This window comes from Colobus angolensis, unplaced genomic scaffold (genome assembly GCF_000951035.1).
Source record: "Colobus angolensis palliatus isolate OR3802 unplaced genomic scaffold, Cang.pa_1.0 Scaffold253, whole genome shotgun sequence".
NCBI classification, from domain to species: Eukaryota; Metazoa; Chordata; class Mammalia; order Primates; family Cercopithecidae; genus Colobus; species Colobus angolensis.
In genome coordinates, this window is record NW_012115744.1 from 4,082,688 (window position 1) to 4,105,733 (window position 23,046).

Sequence of the window (23,046 nt, forward strand, 5' to 3'; positions counted from 1 at the left end):
CGTTCTTTAAGTCCCAAGTTTCTTTTTGGTGTCATTTCTATTGAGCTGAAGAACTCCCTTTAGCAGATTCATTGGCAGAGAATTTTCTTAGTTTTTCTTCATCTAAGAGTGTCTTCATTTTGCCTTCATTTCCTGAAAGATATTTTCACTGGATCTACAATTCTGCATTACTAGATCCTTTCCTTCCGCACTTTAAACATGTAGTTTCCTTCTCTTCTGGTCTCTTTAACTTCTGGTAAGAAATCTGTAATAATGCGTAGTTTTGTTTTTTTTTTAGCCTCTTTCAAATATTTTTCTTCATCTTTGATTTTGAGCAATTTAACTATGATGTGTCTGGATGTCATTTTCCTTGAATTTATCTTGTTTCTGATTTGCCATGCTTTTTGAATCTGTAAATTTATTTATTTATTTTTAAATCGAGTTTGAGATGTTTTTGGTTCTTACTTCTTTAGATTATTGTCTCCTACATTGGTCTCCTCTTCATCTCCCTCTGAGACTACAAGGATAAGAATATTATACCTTTTTATAGTGTCCTATACGTTTCTGAAGTTCTGTTTGCATTTTTTTCAAACATTTTTTCATTCTTTGAATTGCATAATTTCTTTTGATCTATGTTCAACTTCACTACTTCTTTCTTTTCAATTTTTAAGTTTGGGGTATATGTGCAGGTTTGTTACATAGAAAAACTTGTGTCATGGGGATTTGTTGTACAGATTATTTTGTCACCCAGGTGTTAAGCCTAGTATCCATTAGTAATTTTTCCTGATCTTCTCCATTCTCTCACCCTCCATCCTCCAATAGGCCCCAGTGTGTGTTGTTGCCCTCTATGTGTTTATGTGTTCTCATCATTTAGCTCCCACTTATAAGTGAGAACATGTGTTTTTGGTTTTCTATTCCTGTGTTAGTTTGCTAAGGATAATGGCCTCCAGCTCCATCCATGTCCCTGCAAAGGACATGATCTTGTTCTTTTTTATGGTTGCACAGTATTCTATAGTGTCTATGTACAACATTTTCTTTATCCAGTCTATCATTGATGGGCATTTAGGTTGGTTCCACGTCTTTTCTATTGTGAATAGTGCTACAGTGAACACATACCTGCATATATCTTTATAAAAGAACAATTTACATTCCTCTGGATATCCCAGTAATGAGTCTGATGGTTCGAATGGTATTTTTGTCTTTAGGTCTTTGAGGAATCACCACACTGTCTTTCGCAGTGGTCGAAAGAATTTACACTCCCACCAACAGTGTATAACCATTCCTTTTTCTCCACAACCTTGCCAGTATCTGTTAGTTTTTAACTTTTTTATAATAGCCATTCTGACTGGTGTGAGATGTTATCTCATTGCGGTTTTGATTTGCATTTCTCTTATGTTGAGATTTTTTTCAAATGATTTTTGGCCATATGCGGGTCTTCTTTTGCAAAGTGTCTGTTTATGTCCTTTGCCCACTTTTTAATGGGGTTGTTTTGTTTTCTTGTAAATTTGTGCAAGTTTCTTATAAATGCTGGATATTAGACTATTGTTGGATACAGAGTTTGCAAAAATTTCCTTCCATTCTGTAGGTTGTCTGTTTACTCTGCTGAGTTTCTTTTTCTGTGCAGAGCTCTTTAGTTTAATTAAACCCCATTTGCCAACTATTACTTTTGTTGCAATTGCTTTTGATGTCTTTGTCATGATATCTTTGCCCATGCCTATGTCCTGAATGGTACATACAACTTTCAGGCTGAGACTATGGGGTTTTCTAGATATAGGATTATGTTGTCTGCAAACAGGTATAGTTTGACTTCCTCTCTTCCTATTTGGATGTGCTTTATTTCTTTCTCTTCCCTAATTGCCCTGGCCAGGACTTCTAATACTGTGTTGAATAGGAGTGACTTCATAGGCAATACCTAGGTTGTCTTCCAGGGTTTTTTATTTTTTTATTTTTTATTTTTATTTTTGTAGTTTTGGCTTTTACATTTAAGTCTATGTTCCATTTTCAGTTATTTTTTATTTTGGTATATGGAAGGGGTCCAATTTCAGTCTTCCGCATACGGCTAGCCAGTTATTCCAGTACCATTTATTGAATAGGAATACTTTCTGCAATGTTTGTTTTTGTCAGATTGGTAGAAGATTAGATAGTTGTGTGTGGCCTTATTTCTGGGTTCTCTACTCTGTTCCATTGGTATATGTGTCTGTTTTTGTGTCAGTACCATGCTGTTTTGGTTACTGTAGCTCTGTAGTATAGTTTGAAGTTGGGTAATGTGATGCCTCCAGCTTTGTTCTTTTTGCTTAGGATTGCCCTTGCTATTTTTGGTTTCATATGAATTTTAAAATAGTTTTATCTGGTTATGTGAAGAATGTCAATGGTAGTTTAATAAGTATAGCATTGAATCTATAAATTGCTTTCGGCAGTATGGCCATTTTAATGATATTGATTCTTTCTATCCATGAGCATGAGCTGTTTTTCCATTTGTTTGTATCATCTCTGATTTCTTTAAGCAATGGTTTGTAGTTCTCTTTGTAGAGATTTTTCACCTCCAAAATTATCTGTATTCCTAGGTATTTTATTCTTTTTGTGGCAATTGTGAATGGGAGTTCGTTATTGATTTGGTTCTTGGCTTGACTTTTGTTGGTATATAGGAATGCTAGTGATTTTTGCACATTGATTTTGTATCCTGAAACTTGGCTGAAGTTGTTTATCAGCTTAAGAAGCTTTCGGGCTGAGACTATAGGGATTATGTTGTCTGCAAACAGGGATAGTTTGACTTCCTCTCTTCCTATTTGAATGCCCTATATTTCTTTCTCTTGCCTGATTGCCCTGGCCAGGACTTCAAATACTGTGTTGAATAGGAGTGACTTCACTACTTTTTTTTTCTCTATTTTTGTTTTTCTATTATTAAGCATATATAGTCAATTTTTATTTTAGATATTGTATTTTTCAGTTCTAAAATTCCATCTAGTTCTTTTTATTCTCTTGGCTGAGAACAGGTATCTTTTCATTCATTTCAAGTGTACTTAACTTTCACCTCATAAAGCATAATTATGCTAACTGCTTCAAGTCTTTGTGTGACAATTCCAACATCTGTGTCATGATGGGGTTGGCATCTGTTGTCTTTCCCCTTGGTAGTTGGTCTTATTTCCCTAGGAGTTTGCATGCCAAGTAATTGTGATTTGTACCCTAGACATACTGAATATTATATCGTAAGACTCTGAGTCCCGTAACAATCCACTAGGGAATGCTTTCATTTGCTTCATCAATCAGCCTAGAAATGTGAGTCCTCCCTCCTTTTATGGGTGGTGGTTCCAATCTCAATTCAGTCCTCAAAACCTTTGCTACAGGCCTGTCATGTCCATGTACCACTCAGGGGTTAGTCCAAGACTTGAGCCATAGTTTACATCGCTGCCAAATGCACAAAGCCTCCACTTTGCTGCTTTGGGTCTGTTCCCATGAATGGGCAGCTGAGAGGTGAGGCCAGAAGTTGGCCACAAACCTGCAGGTGAGCAGGCATCTTCTTTGCAGCTTTGCCTTCCCAGGCTTTCTCCCCACCCTCTCTGGCCCATAGGACTACTTTATTCTGCGTCTTTGGCAAGAAAAATGGGGCCTCTCTCAGTTTTAGCTACCCAACTTGCTGCCACGTTTGCAACTCTGTAATTGCTGCGTGCCTCAGCCTACGCTGCAAGAGAAAAGAAAAGAAAAAAGGAAACTCCCACAGGGCTCACAACTACAGTTTTTCGTTCCCCTCTTCCAACTGCCTGCTTTGTTTACTTTTCAGCCCACTCAGGTAGTTGCTTTTTGAATTTTGTCCAGATTTTTTTTTCATTGTAATCAGTTGGAAGGGACTTAACAGGCTTTCTCCATCTTGGCCAAAGCCAAAGCAGAACTGACATTTATTTCCACATCTATGGTTACAGAGAAGCCCGATTATCTCCTTCTTTTCCTCACTCTCCATGCGCTACTTGTGCACCTACATTCGTCATCATAGGCTTTTCAAAATGGAAGTTGTAATTACATCAATTGATGTAAATACATCAATACAAAGAAGACAGCATTTAAAAAGTGTATCAGAATGCCAAGACCAAAAAAATTTAAAAAGTAAAAAATAAAGAACTATGGTCCCTCTCCCATCTTACCCCAACACTGATGCTTTAGGGAACCAGGTTCAGGAAAGTTCTGCCCTGTAACTCACTCTCTCAAAAAACACACACTCACAAGCCTGAGTAATCATGCTGTTCCAAATGCTCTCCAGTTCATGCAAGCTGGAAATTTATTTCCCTGGCATAAATTTGACTATCAATTGATTAAAATTAGCATTACTGTATGTTTTATATTTCCTTTTTCCTTCTGTCCCTTTCTTCTTTCCTTCCACATTGTTCACTGAACACATATTGTTCATAGTCTATTATAGGCAGAGCATGGTAGAGAAGATTAAGGTTAATGATTCATAGCCTTAGCCCTTAAGAATTAATTTTAATTGAAATATATTAGGAACATTGTATATAACCTTTAAACACTGTCATTTAATCCCTAATAATGCATTTAGATTGGTTATCATGGTCATTTTAGTATATAATAATGTAAAATGTCCTAATATTTTGTGCCTTTCACAACTTCATTGTGGCATCTTGGCTTTCTTGGTGATTCTTTTAGATGCATGTTAATGAAGTTGCACAGGCTTTGTTCCCTGGAACATTTGCACACAGAAAGCAATCAGTGACAACTATTTCTATTCTCTTCTTTATTATCTAAATTGATTAATTTCCCCCCTTTCAAGTTACCAGATAAACATGTTTCCCTCATAAGCAAACGTAGAGGATAGAGACACTCCTGAAGCATTCTTTTTTTAAATGTTCCTCTTTTCACTTTTTCTGTACTCACCCGCCGACTTCAGAGCATAATCAGCCATCTGGACTTGGTCTTCTCTCAACTTTTTAAGTACATAATTGACCAAGTTTGACATTTCCTGTAGAAATTTTAGAAACAGTTTTCTGTTAACAATCTCTGCCAACTGCTTGAGTTTTGACCATTCGTTTTATTGATTTGGACCTAATTTGCAAAATTAGAATAGCAGTGAGCACCCATCAGCTGCACTCTGAGCCAGGCACTGTGCATGAGTCATGGACTGACATCTTCACGGCTCCTGGGAGTGTCCCTCTCAGGGATACGATGTAAATAAAGCCAAGGTGTGTTCAGGGACTCCCACAAGGTCACGCAGCATGGTGGACTTAGGGTCCCTTCTGAAGCCCTAACCACTGCATCACAGTGCCCTCCCAGTGAGGTGTGAGGTGAGGCTGTGCTGTGACCTACTGCGTTCCATCCCTCATTAGTGTCCTGTGGTTAGCAGTAAAGACTGAAAGACTTGAACATTCTAGAGTTACTTGGGAATCAAGGCAGTTTACACAGACTACATGATTACTTATATTAGACATTTTTCACCGACACTAATTAATACTGGGTTCTGAAGGATGCTGTCATTCTAAAAAACAAAAACAAACAAACAAACAAACAAACAAACAAAACCATAAGCACCCTAAGCAGGTGCAACAGTTCAAGTTCCAGCTGCTTAAATTTAACACCTTCACAGTGACAAGGATGAAATGGGGCCTGGCGGGCGGCAGGTGGTCTGTGTCAGATTGTTGCGTATTTCAAAAAGTAGACATTAGGGAAGAAAGAGAAAGTAGTAATGATAGCAGAAGAGAAAGAAGCAAAACAGAGCTCATGGTTTCCAACACAGTTTTGCCTGAATCTGATGCTGACTAGACTAACTACATTAGCTACAAAGATGATGAATGCAAATCTTTTGCTATTTAAGGTATTTGTGTATACAGCTCAGAGACTGTTCTTTCTTTCTCGCTTTCTTTCTTTCTTTCTTTCTCTCTCTTTTTTTTTCTTTTTTTTTTACTGGAAAATAGAACAGTTATTTATTTTGGTGTGAAGTAAGTCATATGCAATAGAATGTCTTCTCTGTGACACAGCATTTATGAAACAGTGGGTTTCTGTACACGAACCAAATATCAGTCAACACTGGACTTCCCATTGGGAGAAGAAGTGGATATGACACTGGAAGGACATACTCCCCGTCACTCTGGACATCGTCACTATCCACCACCCCATCTCGCCCAACACGCCTTGCCCCATCCAGGACCTCCGTGTGGTCCGGGTCCTCCACAGGGTCTCCATGGGTGTTCCAGCTGTGATTATTATCCATACCATCCTTCATATCTCTAAGCAATGCCTTCAGGACATCTATTTGTTCAATCAAAAGTAGAATTTTACGAAAATTGTTTTCCAGAGTCTGGCTTTCCTTCCTGTAAAGGGAGAACCTCAGCATGAGAGGAAGAAAGTGTAAAGCTCCTGTTATCAGCTGTGGCTGGGCTTTGGAGCCTGCCACGTGATGAGGTGCTTTATATTGTTGAAGATACACATTCTTGAGTGAGGGGAGAGCAGAGCATGCCCATTTCTCTAAAGCATCATGCTTCACTAAAAAAAAAAAACCTGAGGACATCCAGGGGTCACATGGCTGAGGGTGTCCTAGTGCTTGGCCGGGCTCTGCACAGGGCAACAGGCAAGGCTCAATCAACCTTGCTGGTCCCCCAGCTGAGTGACGTCGCACAGGTGAATCCTAAATCCCACTGGTACCCTCCTTCCGACTGGGAACACCTTGCATTTCCAGTGTAGTACAGAGCAGTGGCTTTTGAACTGTAGCCTGAGTTCAGTGGAAGTGCCTTGGGCAAGGGGTGCTGGGGGATCCAGCCAGTGGGCAGCGACCAGTTACCAGATTGACAGACTGAGCATGCAAGATTTTACTTCCCAAGAATGGGTTTTGTGTGTTTACAGTTTGAAAATTACTAGTAGAGAGAAAAAGAAAATGTCAAGCGAATAGGTATTTCTTTATAAACACTACTTATCTAGTATTTTTCCCCATTTGTAAAACAATACATGCTTAAAATTGAGGAAAAACCAAGCATTTAGAAGAAATAAACACTGTTAAATTTTAATGACTTTCTACCAGTTTTTATTCCATACAAAAAATTAGTAACAAAATAGAAATAATATTTATAATTTGGTGTCTCCACTACACTTCCAAATGATTACACCTATTTTAAAATTATTTAAATGGCTTTATAATTCTTCATTTCATGAATATATTCCAATGTATTTAACCATTGGCCTATTTTTCTTATAGGGTTGTTTTCCATTTTTAATTATCATAAATAACATGGAAAGCACACCTCAGTGTGTATTTTGTTAAGGAATGCTCCGTAGAAGTAAAAATATATAAAGGGGCAAGTAATTTTCTAAAGTACTAAAAATGTTACTGTTTTAAATTATGTAGATGCACAAGTGAGAGAAGGCAACTTTAATTGGGTTGTTTCCTTCTTCTGAGAAATCTAAATGTTCTATTTTTAATACTAAACACAGCAGGAGTAGATTAATTCACCTCTAACCCTTTAATCTTTTCTTTTTTACTTTATTTTCTTTTTTTTTATTTTCTTTTTTCTTTTTTTTTTTTTTTTTGAGACAGAGTCTGGCTCTGTCGCCCAGGCTGGAGTGCAGTGGCCGGATCTCAGCTCACTGCAAGCTCCACCTCCCCGGTTTACGCCATTCTCCTGCCTCAGCCTCCGGAGTAGCTGGGACTACAGGCGCCCGCCACCTCGCCCGGCTAGGTTTTTGTATTTTTTAGTAGAGACGGGGTTTCACCGTGTTCACCAGGATGGTCTCGATCTCCTGACCTCGTGATCCGCCCGTCTCGGCCTCCCAAAGTGCTGGGATTACAGGCTTGAGCCACCGCGCCCGGCCCACCCTTTAATCTTTTCTATCTTCTTTTTTTTCTTTTTCTTCCTCCTTTCTTTCCATTTGCATATATACATAGAGAAATGCTAGGAATGATGTCATTAACTATTAATAATAGTTCTGGGAATGAAATTTTGAGTTATTTCAGGGAGTAACTTTTCTTTCTTATACTTTTTTGTACAAAAACATTTCAGTATTCGAAACCACACCAAAAAGAGATACATAGCAAAAAATCTCACTCACTTTAAAAGTTCCAGTTGCTCTTTAGGCATACGAAGTCTGGCCTGAAAACAACAGAAAAAGATAAATCATTCTGAGTTCTGCTTATTCAAGTAGAGTTTTTTTTGTTTGTTTGTTTGTTTGTTTGTTTTCTCAGAAAAGGCAAATAAATAGTATGTTGACTCCTGATATATAGATGTGCTGGCTGGAACTCAGGAGCATCCTCTGAGTGGCCCGCCTCTTTCCCAGCCTCATCTGTACATCATGAATATATTTGAAGGAGATGAGGTAATGCAAATCTATTTAATGAGTGACATTCAACAGGAGCTCTTGGATGGGCACATCATTTCCTGTTTCTCAAGACTGTAAAAGCCTGAACACAGTCTGATGGGGAGGAGAGAGGGAGGTTGGAAGAGGAAAAAATAGAGGGAGGAGGAAGAGAGGGAAGGGAAGACAAAGGCGAGAGGTGCCCCTGGTGAATGTGGAAAAACCCAAGGAGCACATGGCGACATTAGAGGGCATGCTGAGCTCTTTGGGCTTGTCCCTGAACAAGGAGGGAGACTCCCATTTACAAATAAGAAAGGGATGTGATTACTTTTGGGCTAGATTGGCCATCACAATCAGAAAATTGCAAAAACATATCTAACATTGGTGACACGTGTGGTATAGATAGTCTCTGGTGTGGATGGTCTTGGTGGTTACCAAACTAAGACAGAAACCTGGAAAAGGTAAAATTACTGTTTGGACACAACGTTTGCCTTCAGAGGACTTTCTGCTGTGGAGGTGGTCAGTGAAAACATGAACACTGGAGAGATAGAGGATGCCAGAATGCAGGCAGCACTCTGGTCTGCAGTACCGGGCTACTGGGCTGTCTGTTCCTCACCTCGAATGGGGGAATGGCCTAGCCGCCTCTTCCTGTCACTGAGAAGACCTTGGGCCTGGGTGGCCAGCACCTCTATGTCCCTTAGCTCATCCTGCTGTGTGTCTTCCAGGCCCTGCCACAGATGATGGTGGTTGGTTGGGTGCTCACATTTTTCTTTTGAGAGGGACGTCTTGCTCTGTCGCCCAAGCTGGAGTGCAGGGGCGCCATCTCGGCTCACTGCAAGCTCCGCCTCCCAGGTTCACGCCATTCTCCTGCCTCAGCCTCGCGAATAGCTGGGACTACAGGCACCCACCACCATGCCCGGCTAATTTTTTTGTATTTTTAGTAGAGACAGAGTTTCACCGTGTTAGCCAGGATGATCTCGATCTCTTGACCTCATGATCCCCCCGCCTTGGCCTCCCAAAGTGCTGGGATTACAGGCCTGAGCCACTGAACCCGGCTAAGGGTGCTCACATTTCAAATGCCCTACAAGTCATTAGCCTGGGAGCCTCCAAAGCCCTGCACTCTCTTCCCATCTGTCTTTACCCAGCATGAGACACACACACACAAACACACACACTCCACATACACACACTCATACACACATATGCCCATGCTCATATGCACACATGCATACTCACATATGCACACATGCACAGCCTCTATTCCAAAATGGGATGGTTGAAGAACGTCAATAATATTACCAACAGAGAAAGGAGGGCAAAAGAGAGCACCTTGGGGCACCAATCTTGAAGGGCTCAGAAGCCAACTGAGTGGACAAGCTGGTGAGAAGGGGAGGACAAATCTGGAAGGGTGATCTCTTCCCCAGAGAATTCCAGGAAAAATAGTCAACAATGCCCATCAACGGATGGCTCCTGACATCCTTTCTTTATATCTGGAACTCCCCTACCCTGACATGTTTTACTCAAGTGATTTATCAATTAAGAGGCAGTATTTTTGACTACGTGCCAAGAAAATAATGTAGATCAGAGTGGAGGAATGATAAGTGTGAAAACAAAGTCTGACCTAAGCAATCAATTGCCTTGGGTTTAAACTTCAATCTTGGAGGATTCCCACAGCAGTTTCCAGAATTTTATCTCATCCACATACTCTCCCTGCCAGGTTGGGAAGCAGACACCTCTGCCTTTAATGATCACTTTCTTGTAACAACAAAGCTCATACTTCAGGCGCCCAACAAAGAACTCAAAGGGACCCTATGAGTTTCCTGGGGCTCTTGACACACATGACCACAAACGAGGTGGCTTGAAACAATGGAAATTTATTTTGTTGCTGTTCCGGAGGTCAGAAGCGTGAAGTCAATGTGTCTACATGGTTACGCTCCTCTGAAGGTCCTCAGGGAGATTCTGTTTCTTGCCTTTTCTAACTTCTGGTGGTTCTGGGCACTCCTAGGCTTGTGGCTACATCGCTCCAGTCTCTGCCTCTGCCTTTACGTGGTCTCCTCTTCTCCTCTCTGTGTGTCTCTCCTCTGTAAGTCTCCTAAAGAGATCCCTGTCATTGTATTTAGGACCCATCTGAGTAATCTAGAATGATTTGCTATCAAGAACCTTAATTACATCTGGAAAGACCTTTTTCCCAAATAAAGGTCACGTTCCCAGGTTCTGGGGGTCAGGAGGTAGACATATCTTTTTGGGGCTCACCTTTCAATCTCCTACAGTGACCATCAATGTGTTATCTGGGAAATAATGCTCCATCTTTATCCAGTAATTAGCCTGCTTTTCTGTTTCAAAGACTGGCTTTGAAATGGTGCTGTTGTGTCATGTGTGAGAATGGTGTCAGAATGGAATGTAGTATGACACATGGAAAAATATTGCCTTACCTTTGTTCTGAGCAATTACACTTCTTATACGTTCTCCTCATCATTTTTATTTTGACAAGGATGTGAATTTGGGAGCTTATCATTGGTAGATATTCTCACTTCTAGTTTTTCACATTCTGTTTGAGCAAGTTCCCTGTCAGTAGGAGCAGTGTTTTCAACTTGTTTCTTTTTTCTGTTCTAGCCATAAAATAACATATAGAAAACACTCCTCAGTTAGTTTGCTGATAAATGAACTTGAGAGTTCCTTGAAAAATAAAATTTTTCACAATTTTAAAAACATTTTTATTTTGCCTCATTCCCAAAAGCATTTCAGGAAAGTTCTACTATAGGAACATATATAGTATAAGAACATGTAGGACAAAACAGTAAGTGAGGAAGTCAAAGTGAAGATAAAATAAAGATTGGAAAAGTAAGGTAATGCAAGAAGGATGAGGTTGGAACCTACTCGTGCCTGAAATTCTTGAAAGTTGTTAGCTGTGGGCTATAAATTTGTTTCAGAGCATCACAGCAACCAAATGGGTGGGAAAGGGGGCAGGCCAATGACCAAAATTTACCACATCCACAATGTGGAAAAAGAAAATCAAAAGTGTTATAAAGGCTGCTTTGTGTATAGTTGATGATCTTTCTGCAACATTTCTGGCAATGAGATGGGGGTTCAGTGTCCTAGGAACCTTCCTAAAACATCCCTCCCTGTAGGCTGTTGGCCTCATGACAAAGCCTACCTCAGGGAAAGCCTCATCAGATGTGAAAATGTCCAAAGCACTCATTAAGAGAACACAGCCTCCAGGGATATTGTTTTCAGCAACAAAGCCCCTGTGCCCTATCCTAACCATGGATAAGGTAGGGTCTGTCTGCATGTGCTGTCAATTTACAGCCTCCTGAGATAGGAAAGCATCAGGTAGAGGCTGGCAAAGAAATAGCCATGGGCAAAGCCCAGTTTTATTTGTTTTTTGTTTTTTTGTTTGTTTGTTTGTTTCCAGATAATGTTGACTGAGACCCAAAGCTTTATGCCTTGGAACATGGCTGTAGTAATTTGAACCAGGATAAATTCAGTGATGTGTTAACAAATTTCTTACATGGTATTAAAATTTTTTTTCTCAGTGAAGTCCCATAAGGTATCTAATTTTAAACCATATAACTTCAAGGTGAATCCTACAAACTATAGAGATTACAGACTATGTCCTGGGTAAATAACTAAGCTTGCTGCTTAATACAGGTTTTAAGATAGAAACCAATTAAATATTGGAGTAAGAAATTTGAAGTCATTTGTCTTGAACTCACGACTGTGATTGCTATGGCTTGAATATCTATCTATGTTTCTTCCAAAATTCATGTTGAAACTGAATCCCCATTGTGGTGGTGTTAAGAGGTAGGGTATTTTGGGGAGTGATTAAGTCATGAAGGTACCAACCACGTGAATAGCATTGGTGCTTTTAATAAAAAGCTCAATGGAAGTAGTTTAGGCCCTTTTTGCCCTTCGACTTTCTGCCACGTGAAGACACAAGAAAGCTCTCATTAAACATAGAATGCTCATGCCTTGATCTTGGACTTCACAGCCTCTAGAACTGTGAGAAACACATTTCTGTTGTTTATAAGCTACCCAGTCTATGGCATTTTGTTATAATAGCACAAATGGATTAAGACTGTGCTGGTGATTTGAAAGTGGCATGTGACAATAAAATTTTGTTCTCAGTGTAGCAGTGAGCAAAGTCTTAATCTGAATGGCAGGCCCAGTCTCAACAAAATCTGGATCCTCAGGGAGGACTATTTCAGCTCTGGAATATGCAGTGGTGTGACCACAGGTTGCCTTCCTTCACTGTGCTGATCCAGCTTCCTAATCTATAAATGGATTTAGTAATACTCTTACTGAAAGGTCATTTCGAGGATAAAGTGTAATATATATTTAGTGTTCTTAGGATCCCTTCTGATGCATAATTATTACCATTATCCTGTTCTCCATGGTGGAATATGGGGTGATATATCCAGCTTTTTGAAAAGTAATATCAAATCATTAGGATTCAATATGAAAACAAAGTCACCTAAAAATTATAAATATTCTTTACTTATTTTTCTTTTAAGAGTTTATCCTAAGTAGGTAATCAATGAGAGGCAAATTGATTAAGCCATAGGATGTTTATGTTTATAATATTTAAAAAATTAGAGACAATCCAATTGTTTAGAAATAAGTATTCATTGAAAATATTCATTGGCATATTTCACCATCCATTAAATGTCATTATAAAATAATATCTAAAGGCAAGGGAGCATATTTAAAATCTATTACTGGCCGAGTGCAGTGTTTCATGCCTGTAATAGCTTGAGCTCAGGAGATTGAGAAACAGCGTCTACTTCATGTAGCTTGGGATTTATAAAGAACTCACGTAGAAATAAGTTACAATCAGTCTCCAGTGATTTCTGACAGTGGTCTTGTCTATGTGAAAACCAGGTTAACACTGGTCAAAAATTAAATGATCATAGCTCAACCTCAACCTCATGAAAAATACTGTCCTTAGAAACACGGCCATAGACATTTTATTTTATATTTTGAGACAGAGTCTTGCTTTATCACCCAGGCTGGAGTGCAGTGGCATAAGCACAGCTGACTGCAGCCTTAACCTCCCAGGCTCAAGTGCTCCTGCCACCTCAGCCTCCAGAGTAGCTAGGACTACAGGTATATGCCACCATGTCTGGCTGATTTTTTTTGTTGTTCAGGCTGGTCTTGAACTCCTGGAGCCAAGTGATCTGCCCACCTCACGCACCAAAAGTGCTGGGATTACAGGAATGAGCCACCATGTTGGGCTGGCTAGACATTTTTAAAGGGTTGAATTTGCTGTTGAGTATGCTGGTTAGTCTAAAATCAAAAGGTAGAAGGGAAGGATGCCTTTTTAAAATGTGATTAGTCTCAGATAATTTATTTATTTGTTTGTTAATGTATATATTTATTAAGCCTCCATTTACCTGGGGACTCTTCTAGGCTCTAGATAAGCTCCTTGATCATTACATTTTAGTTAAAAGGGGAGAATGCAAACAGAGAGTTGGTAAAGAAATCGATGAGTGTCTAAGATAAAGTAGGGGTAAAACTAGGATGCATCTACACCTGGATATTGTCACAGGTGGTTTGGGTGGTCACAGAAGCCTGTCTGATGAGGAGACATTTGAGCTAGCTGGAATTTCAGAAAGAAACCATCCCTGCAAAGATCTGCAGCAGAAGACTATGGGCAAAGGGTCACCCGATATTCAGGCACTAACAGAACCTGCCAGATAAACTTATGAGTGTATTAGTCAGGATTCTCCAGAGAAACGGAACCAAGCCAATGTATATATAGAGAGAGATTTATTTTGAGAAATTGGCTCAAGGGGCTAAGTCTGAAGTTTTCAGGGCAGGCTGGCAGGCTGGAGAACCAGGGAAGAGTTGATGTTGCATCTCAAGTCTGAAGGCTATTTGGAGACAACATTTCTTCTTTCTTGGGGGATCTCATTCTTTATTCTTAAGACCTTAAAATGACTATAAGATGAACCCACATTGTAGAGGGTAGTCTTCTGTACTTAGTCTACAGATTTAGATGTTAATCACATCTAAAAAATACCTTCACTGAAATATCTAGACTGGCGTTTGACCAAACATCTGGGCACCATGGCCTAGTCAAACTGACACACAAAATTAACCATCACAATGAAGCTTAGGCACAAATTGGCAATAATTGGAGCCATCATTGACCACTCTGCATGCTCATCTCTGCTTTTCTGGTGATGACCTAACTATCCAGCTTCAGTTCCCATGGGCTTGGTCTTACTCTTTGATGTGAGGACCCCGTGGAGTAGGAGCTATCTGAGCTGACTCTCTCTGTGGGGTTCCCAGGTGGTTGTGCTTTTGTCTAAGACTGGGGTCTCACAGATTCTCAACATATGCAGACTGAGTAGCACATTTGAGATAGGAGTTATCCCAGGCATCAACCTATGAACGTCCAGGGAGGCTTCCTCACTGGACTGGAATGCTATGGGCATCATACACGTACAGTCTCTTCCCTTTAGGGACTTCACATGGCAAGACACGTTGAAATGAGGCAGTTGCTGGAGGAACTGGGAAGTAGAAGATTTCAGAGGCCCTCAGCAAAAAGGGTATGAAGTATGAATCTGATCAGTCAGGCCCGAGGTCACTGACTGGGGTCACTATGGGTTAAAAGGTCAGCATACTGGTGGAGACAGGTCAACATTTCTGTCCCTCTTCCCACAGAGCAGCAGTGACCTGGTCATAGCTTCTGCTGAAACCATCTTTGCAGAAATGATAACTGAGGGAATTATGACAGTGAAAGAGACAAGACCTATCCTACTCCATTGTGCTTCTAACCTTTAAGCTGTCCTTGTTCATTCCTGGGAGTACTAGGCCAAACTAACTTTGGCAAGGAACTCAGTTCATGATTTGACTCTGAAAAAAATTGATAATATTAGCCCTTTCCTGAAAAGACCCCCTTCTTTCTTGGGGACCAATCTGCCTTTTTAGGACTAATAAATTCTCTACAAGATGAGAAATTACAGTTTAGGGGTCATGCAGCCCCTGACTGCAGGAGTCTGAACCTCCCCAGATTGTTCCTGGGGATAACATCACTATTGTAAAACCTGAGATCAGTGCTTGAGATATTTTGCAGACCCTGCACTGGATGGATCAGCTGACACCACCCAGACCGGTAATGTGACTCAATCAGTTCTGCCAGCCCACCCAGGAACAGAAGACAGCAAGAAAACCTCATTTTGACCCTCTATGATTCCATCTCCAACCTGACCAATCAGCACTCCCCACTTCCGAAACCCCTACCTGCCAAATTATCTTTAAAAACTTTGATCCTCAAATGCTTGGTGAGACTAATTTGAGTAATAATAAAACTCTGGTCTCCTGCACGACTCTGTATGAATTAATCTTTCTCTATTGCAATTCTCCTGTCTTGATAAATTGGCTCTGTCAAGGCAACGGGCAAGGTGAACCCTTTGGGTGGTTACACTGCCACCCTCCTCCCTCCAGTCTTCTGAGTTTCTGAGCATAGGATGGGCAAGTCTTATTCTGGAATGCTGGGGGTAGAGTGGATCAGAAAGAGGACATTTAATGACTGGCCTCAGTCTAAGCTGACTTAGATCTAACTAGCTTCAGGATAAAGGGAAGTGCCATACTCCTGTCTGGTGTCAGGCAGTGTCAGGCAGAAGTTGATGATAAAGATTTATTTGCCATTTTATTTGTGCTTAAGATTCTCTTGGGGAACTATGGAGAATTTTTAGGATGTCATAGCTATGAAGCTATTGTCTTTGTCTGTTTTCTGCTGCTATAACAGAATACCACAGCCTGGATAATTTATAAACAACAGAAGTTTGTTTGGCTTGCAGTTCTGGAGACTTGGAAATCTGAGACCATGGCACTGGCAAGTGGTGAAGATTCTACCGTGGCAGAAGGATGAAAGGACACAGGAACATGTGAGAGAGAGAAATGGGGCCAAACTCATCCTTTTATTAGGAGCCCACTCTTCAGTTGACTCTCGCATTCCAATGATAATGGCATTAATTCAGAGCTCTTATGATCCAATCACTTTTTAAAGGTCCTACCTCTGAACACTGTTACAGTGGCAATTAAATTTCGACATGAGGTTTGGCGGTCACAATCAAACCATAGAAACCACTTAATAGAATTCCATTTCCTACATTAACTTTATCAGATATTCTCATATAAAACAAAGATAACATATTGAAAGTTGAACTAGCCTTGTAGCATATTAAACTTCAAATGAGTGATATACAAAATGATTTAACAAAACATCACCTGATATTTATAAAGCCTTGAGCCATATTCTGCAATTATGGCATATAATTGTCTGGATTTCTGAGGAACCTCTGTTTCTTTAAGCCACTGATGACTTAGGAGTCCTGTTAAAGAAAAGACAAACTCTGATTAAAGAGTTTCTCTGGAAACATAAAATATTTTACATGTATTCATAAGAATTTCCCTAAACATGAAGAATATATATACTCTTAAGAATATCAGATCCTTGGGTGACATCATGGAAAATGGTGGAATAGTACACACAAAAAATCAAGCCTCCATATAAACAGTATAGCTGGTAAAGATTGACAGAATCAAATTTTTTAGAACTCTGGAATCTAATCCAAAACCTACAGCAGCCAGATAACTAAGGATAGGAGGGCTAGTTTCTAGAAACAGATCATGTGGCATTTTTGTTTACCTGACTACCATCTTCCATTTCCCAACCTGGTGGTGGCAGCTATAGGGACAGCATTTCACATCCCTTTAATGTAGAACTTGTTCTTAAAATACCATGGCAATGTTTTTTGACCCATCTAGTGGTTCCCTGAGGGGCTGGCACAGAAACTGTGCTTATTCCACTCCCATAGCTTTCTAGAAAGTGGCAATATCTATTGAAAGACTTCAAAGAGACACTGCCCAAGCCCAATTGGGACAAAAGACAGTAGATGATGGAAGTGGCAGACAGACCCAAAGGCCCATGAATAAAGAGGCAGTCTCTTGCTGGAAAAAGGGCTCAGAAGGACTGCTGCATCATATACTAGGAAAGAGAGAATGTAATGTGCATTTCTAGGACTGGATACATGTTCATAAATGACCTCAAGAAGATACTGGGTTGCACTTCTGGTGGATCTGTAGATTGTGTATAAGCAGGAGGTGAAGGCTAAGGCAGAGTTGTAAGTGGCCTGGCTTAGTCTCGAAGGAGTGTCCCAGCTTAGAGCCAAGCTGCAAAGACTGAGAGAGTAATCTCTCTCTGTTTCTCTCTCTCTCTCTCTGGATTCAGGAATTCAAGGAAATATGTGTTAAATCAGTGGCTAACCACTGAGATAGTGGAATAGTAAACATATACGACAAGAAATACAGTCTTAAAACTAGTTTTGGGAGGCCAAGGTGGGCGGATCATGAAGTCAAGAGATCGAGACCATTCTGGCCAACATGGTGAAACCCTGTCTCTACTAAAGGTACAAAAATGAGCTGGGCTTGGTGGCACTTGCCTGTAGTCCCAGCTACTCAGGAGACTGAGACAGGAGAATTGCTTGAACCCGGGAGGTGGAGGTTGCAGTGAGCCGAAATCGTGCCACTGCACTCCAGCCTGGTGACAGAGCAAGACTCTGTCTCAAAAAAAAAAATTTTTTTTTGAAAATGTTACTAAACAAACAAGTGATTGCAGCCCTCAACATGCAACAGCAGGCAAACCCCGGGGAATAGGAAAATCTGATTTCTAGAGCTGTTAATTATAATATTAAAATGCTCAATTTACAAAATCACATGGCATACAATAAAACAGGAAAGTATGGCCCATTCAAAAGGAGAAAATGGCAGAAACCATCCCTGAGGAATCTGACATTGGAATTACGAGACAAAAACTTTAAATCAGCTATTCTACACATGTTCAAAAACTAAAGGAAACCAGGAAGATTATGTATGAATAAAATGAGAATATTGATAAAAATAAATTATGAAAGAAACCAAATATAAATTCTGAAGCTGAAAGAGGAATAACTAAAATGAAGAACTTACTAGAAGGGCTCAATGGTCGATTGAAGCAGGCAGATGAAAGAATCAGTTAACTTAAAGATAGAGCTATTCAAATTATTGAGTCTGTGAACAGAAAGAAAAAAGTGAAAAAGTGAACAGAACCCAAGAGACCTATCAGACACCATGAAGTGGATCAACATATGTATTGTGCATGTGTTGAAACAGGAAAGGGAGAGAGAGAGAGAGAAAGGGGCAGAAAGAATATTTGAAGAAATAAACAAAACCTATGGGATACAGCAAAAGACGTACTAGGAGGGAATATTATAGCTCTAAGTGCCTATATTGAAAAAGAGGAAAAACATACTATAAATGACCTAATGATGTACCTTAAAGAACTAGAAAAGCAAGAGCAAACTAAACCCAAAATGAGTAGAAGAAAAGAAATAATAAAGATAAGATCAGAAATAAATAAAATTGAAATGAAGTAAACAATACAAAAGATCAATGGGACAAAAGTTTTTAGAAAAATTAAACGAAATTGGCAAACCTTTAACCAGATTAAGAAAACAAAAGAAGATACAAATGAAATTAGAAATAATAAAGGAGACATTAAAACTGGTACTGCACGAATTTAAAGGATCATTACTAGCTACTATAAACAACTGTATGCCAATAAATTGGAAAATCTAGAAGAAATGGACAAATTACTAGACACATACAATCTACCAAGATTGAACCAGAAAGAAATTCAAAACCTGAACAGACCAATAAAAAGTAATGAGATCGAAGCCATAATAAAAAATCTCCCAGTAAAGAAAAGCCCAGGACCCCACGGCTTCACTGCTGAATTCTATCACACACTTAAAGAAGAGCTAATACCAATCTTATGCAAACTATTCTGAAAAAGAGAGGAGGAGGGAATACTTCTAAACTCATTCTGCAATGCCAGTATTACCCTGATATGAAAACCAGACAAAGACACATCAAAAAAAAAAAAGAAGAAAAGAAAAGAAAACTACAGGCCAATATCTCTGATGAATATTGATGCAAAAGCCCTTAACAAAATACCAGCAAACTGAATTCCATAGTACATTAGAAAGATCATCCATCATGACCAAGTGGGATTTATCCCTGGGATGCAGAATGGTTCAACATATGCAAATCAATCAGTGTGATACACCATATCAATAGAATGAAGGATAAAAACCATATAATGGTTTTCAACTGATGCTGAAAAAGCATTTGGATAAAATTCAACATCTCTCCATGACAAAAACCACAAAAAAACTGGGTATAGAAGGAACATACCTCAATGTAATAAAAGCTATGAATGACAGAGAGATTCATAGCTGGTGTCACGCTGAATGGGAACAAACTGAAAGCCTTTCCTCAAAGACCTGGAACACGACAAGGTTTCTCACTTTCACCCTGCTATTCAACATAGTACTGGAAGTCCTAGCTAGAGCAACCAGACAAAAGAAAGAAATAAAGGGCATCCAAACTGCAATGAAAGAAGTTAAATTATTCTTGCTTGCTGATGATATGATCTTATATTAGGAAAAAACCTAAAGACTCCACAAAAAAACTATTAGAACTGATAAATTCAGCAGTGTTGCAGGATACAAAGTCAATGTACAAAAATCAGTAGCATTTCTATATGTCAACAGTGAACAGTCTGAAAAATTAACAAAGTAATCTCATTTATGATAGCCACAAATAAAATAAAATATCTAGGAATTAACCAAAGAAGTGAAAGATCTCTACAGTGAAAACTATAAAACATTGGTGAAAGAAATTGAAGAGGACACAAAAAGTAGGTAACTCATGTTCATGAATTAGAAGATCAATATTGCTAAATATCCATACTATCCACAGCAATCTACATATTCAATGCGATCCCTATCAAAATATCAATGACATTCTTCACAGAAATAGAAAAAACAACCTACAATTTATACGGAACCACAAAAGACCCCAAATAGTCAAAGCTATTCTAAGCAAAAAGAAGAAAATTGGAGGAATCACATTACCTGACTTCAAATTATACTACAGAGCTTAGTAACCAAAACAGCATGGTACTGCCCTAAAAAGAGAGAGATAGGCTGATGAAACAGAATAGAGAACCCCTACAGAAAACTCATTTTCAACAAATGTGCCAAGAACATACACTGGGGAAAACATGGTCTCTTCAATAAATGGTGCTGGGAAAACTAGATATTCATATGCAGAAGAATGAAACTAGACCCCTGTCTCCTGCCATATATAAAAATCAAATCAAAATGGATTAAAAGCTTAAATCTAAGACTTTAGACTCTGAAACAACTATAAGAAAACACTGGGGGAAAATCTCCAGGTTATTGGTCTGGGCAAAAATTTCTTGAGCAGTACCCCACAAGCACAGGCAACAAAAACAAAAATGGACAAATGAGATCATAGCTAAAAAGCTTCTGACAGCAAAGGATACAATCAACAAAGTGAAGAGACAACCCCACAGAATGGGAGAAAATATTTACAAACTACCCATCTGACAAGGGATTAATAAGAAGAATATATAAGGAGCTCAAACAACTCTATAAGGAAAAAAAACTAAATAATCTGATTTAAAAAATGGGCCAAAGATTCAAATAAACATCTCTCAAAAGAAGACACACAAATGGCAAACAGGCATATGAAAAGGTGCCTGTTTCATTGATTGTCAGAGAAATGAAAATCGAAACTACAATGGGATGTTATCTCACCTCGGTTAAAATGGCTTATATCCAAAAGACAGGCAATAACAAATGCTGGAGAGGATGTGGAGAGAAGAGAGCCCTCATACACTGTTGGTGGGAATGTAAATTAGTACAACCACTATACAGAATAGTCTGGAGAATCTTCAAAAAATGATAAACAGAGCTAACATATGATCCAGCAGTCCCACTGTTGGGAATATACCCAAAATAAAGGAAATCAGTATACCAAAGAGATATCTGCACTCCCTTTTGTTGCAGCATTGTTCACAATAGCTAAGATTTGGAAGCAACCTAAGTGTCTATCGGCAGATAAATGGATAAAGAAAATGTACATATTCATAATGGTGTACTACTGAGCCATAAAAAAGAATGAGATAATGTTATTTGCAACAACATGGATGGAACTGGAGATCATTATGTTCAGTGAAATAAGTCATGCACAGAAAGACAAATATCACATGTTCTCACTTATTTGTGGGAGCTAAAATTTAAAACAATTAAACTCATGAACATAGAGAGTAAAATGATGATTACCAGAAGCTGGGGTGGGTAGTGTTGAAGACAGAGGAGGTGAGGATGGTTAATAGGTATGAAAAATAGAAAGAATAAATAAGACCTACTATTTGACAGCACAATAGGTGACGACAGTAAAAAATTACTTAATTGTACATTTTAAAATAACTAAAAGATTGTAATTGGATTGTTTGCAACACAAAGGATAAATGCTTGAGGGGATGGATACCCCATTCTTCATGATATGATTATTTCACATTGCATGCCTGTATCAAAACATCTCATGTACCCCATAAGTATATATACTATGTACCCACAAAAATTTAAAAATTTTTGAATTCTAAGTAAGAAAAATAATATTTAAAGAAATAATATCTGAAAAAGTTCTAAATTTGATAAAAAGCCATGAATCTACACATCCAAGAAGCTCAACAAATTTCAAGTAAGACAAACTTAAAAAGACTCATGCTGAAACCTATTATAATCAAACTGTTGAAAGGCAAAAACACAGAGAGAGTCTTGAAAGCAGAAAGAGAGCAATGCCTTGTCATATAGAAGGAAGTCTTCATTGGATTATCACCTGATTTTTTCTTCAGAAACCATGGAGGCCAGAAGAGAGTGGGATGACATATTTAAAGTGCCAAAAGGAAAAAAATTCTATATATGAGAAAACTATTCTCCCAACTGAAGAAAAAACTAACGTATTCTAAGATAAATAAAAGCTCATGGTGTCTCTACCACTAGACCAACCCTTCAGGAAATGCTAAAGGGATTCCTTCAGGCTGTAGTGAAAGGATATAGAGAGTAACTCAGTGCCACATGGAGCAATCAAAATCTCCAGTAAGGTAATAGAGAGGTAAATATGAAACCAGTATTATTGTTTTGGGTTTGTAACTTCTTTTTTTATTTCCTACATAATTTAAAAGACAAATTTATAAAGCATAATTATACATCCATGTTTATGGGTACCCAATGTGTAAAGATGTAATTTCTGACAACATAAAGGGGAGTAAATCCCAGTGAATACAGATCATAAGGAGGAAAAAAAAAGAGGAGCAGAGCTGAATAGGAGCAGAGTATTTGTATTCTATTAAAGTTAATTTGGTATAAATTTAAACTATATTGTTATAAATGTAGGGTCTTAGTTGAAATCCCCATGGTAACCACTAAGAAAATATATAAAAAAATATACAAAGTGAAACAGAACAGAATCAAAACAGTACACTACAACAAAGCAATTAAACACAAAAGAAGGCCGTAAAGAAGGAAATGGAGAACAAAAAAGATATAAGGTATAGATTTTCTAAAAACTAGAAAGATGGCAGAAGTAAGTCATTCCTTATTAGTAATTAATGTAAATGAAAATCGATTAAACTTTCCAATCAAAAGGCAGAGGCTGGCAGAATGAATTTAAAAACATGATTCAACTATATGCTGCTTACAAGAGATTTACTTTAGAATCAAAACTGAAATTTATAAAACATGGCTAAAAGAAATAAGGAAGACCTAAATAAATGGAAGGACAACTTGTGTTCATGAATTGGAAGATTTACTGTTGCTAAGATGGCAAAACTACCTAAAGCTGTGCACAGATTCCAAGTAATCT

General features: G+C 38.7%; 1 protein-coding gene across 1 annotated transcript in view; it reads right to left on the reverse strand.

Annotated features, from left to right (window-relative positions):
• SUN3 (Sad1 and UNC84 domain containing 3) overlaps positions 1–23,046 on the reverse strand; it is a 50,966-nt gene that overhangs the window by 22,488 nt on the left and 5,432 nt on the right. Inside the window, exons 4-7 of the mRNA XM_011946800.1 lie at positions 16,498–16,601; positions 8,020–8,060; positions 6,128–6,290; positions 4,861–4,945 (exon numbers count right to left, since the gene is read on the reverse strand). Coding sequence (XP_011802190.1) covers positions 4,861–4,945; positions 6,128–6,290; positions 8,020–8,060; positions 16,498–16,601 — 393 coding nt within the window. The remainder of the gene's footprint in view (positions 1–4,860; positions 4,946–6,127; positions 6,291–8,019; positions 8,061–16,497; positions 16,602–23,046) is intronic.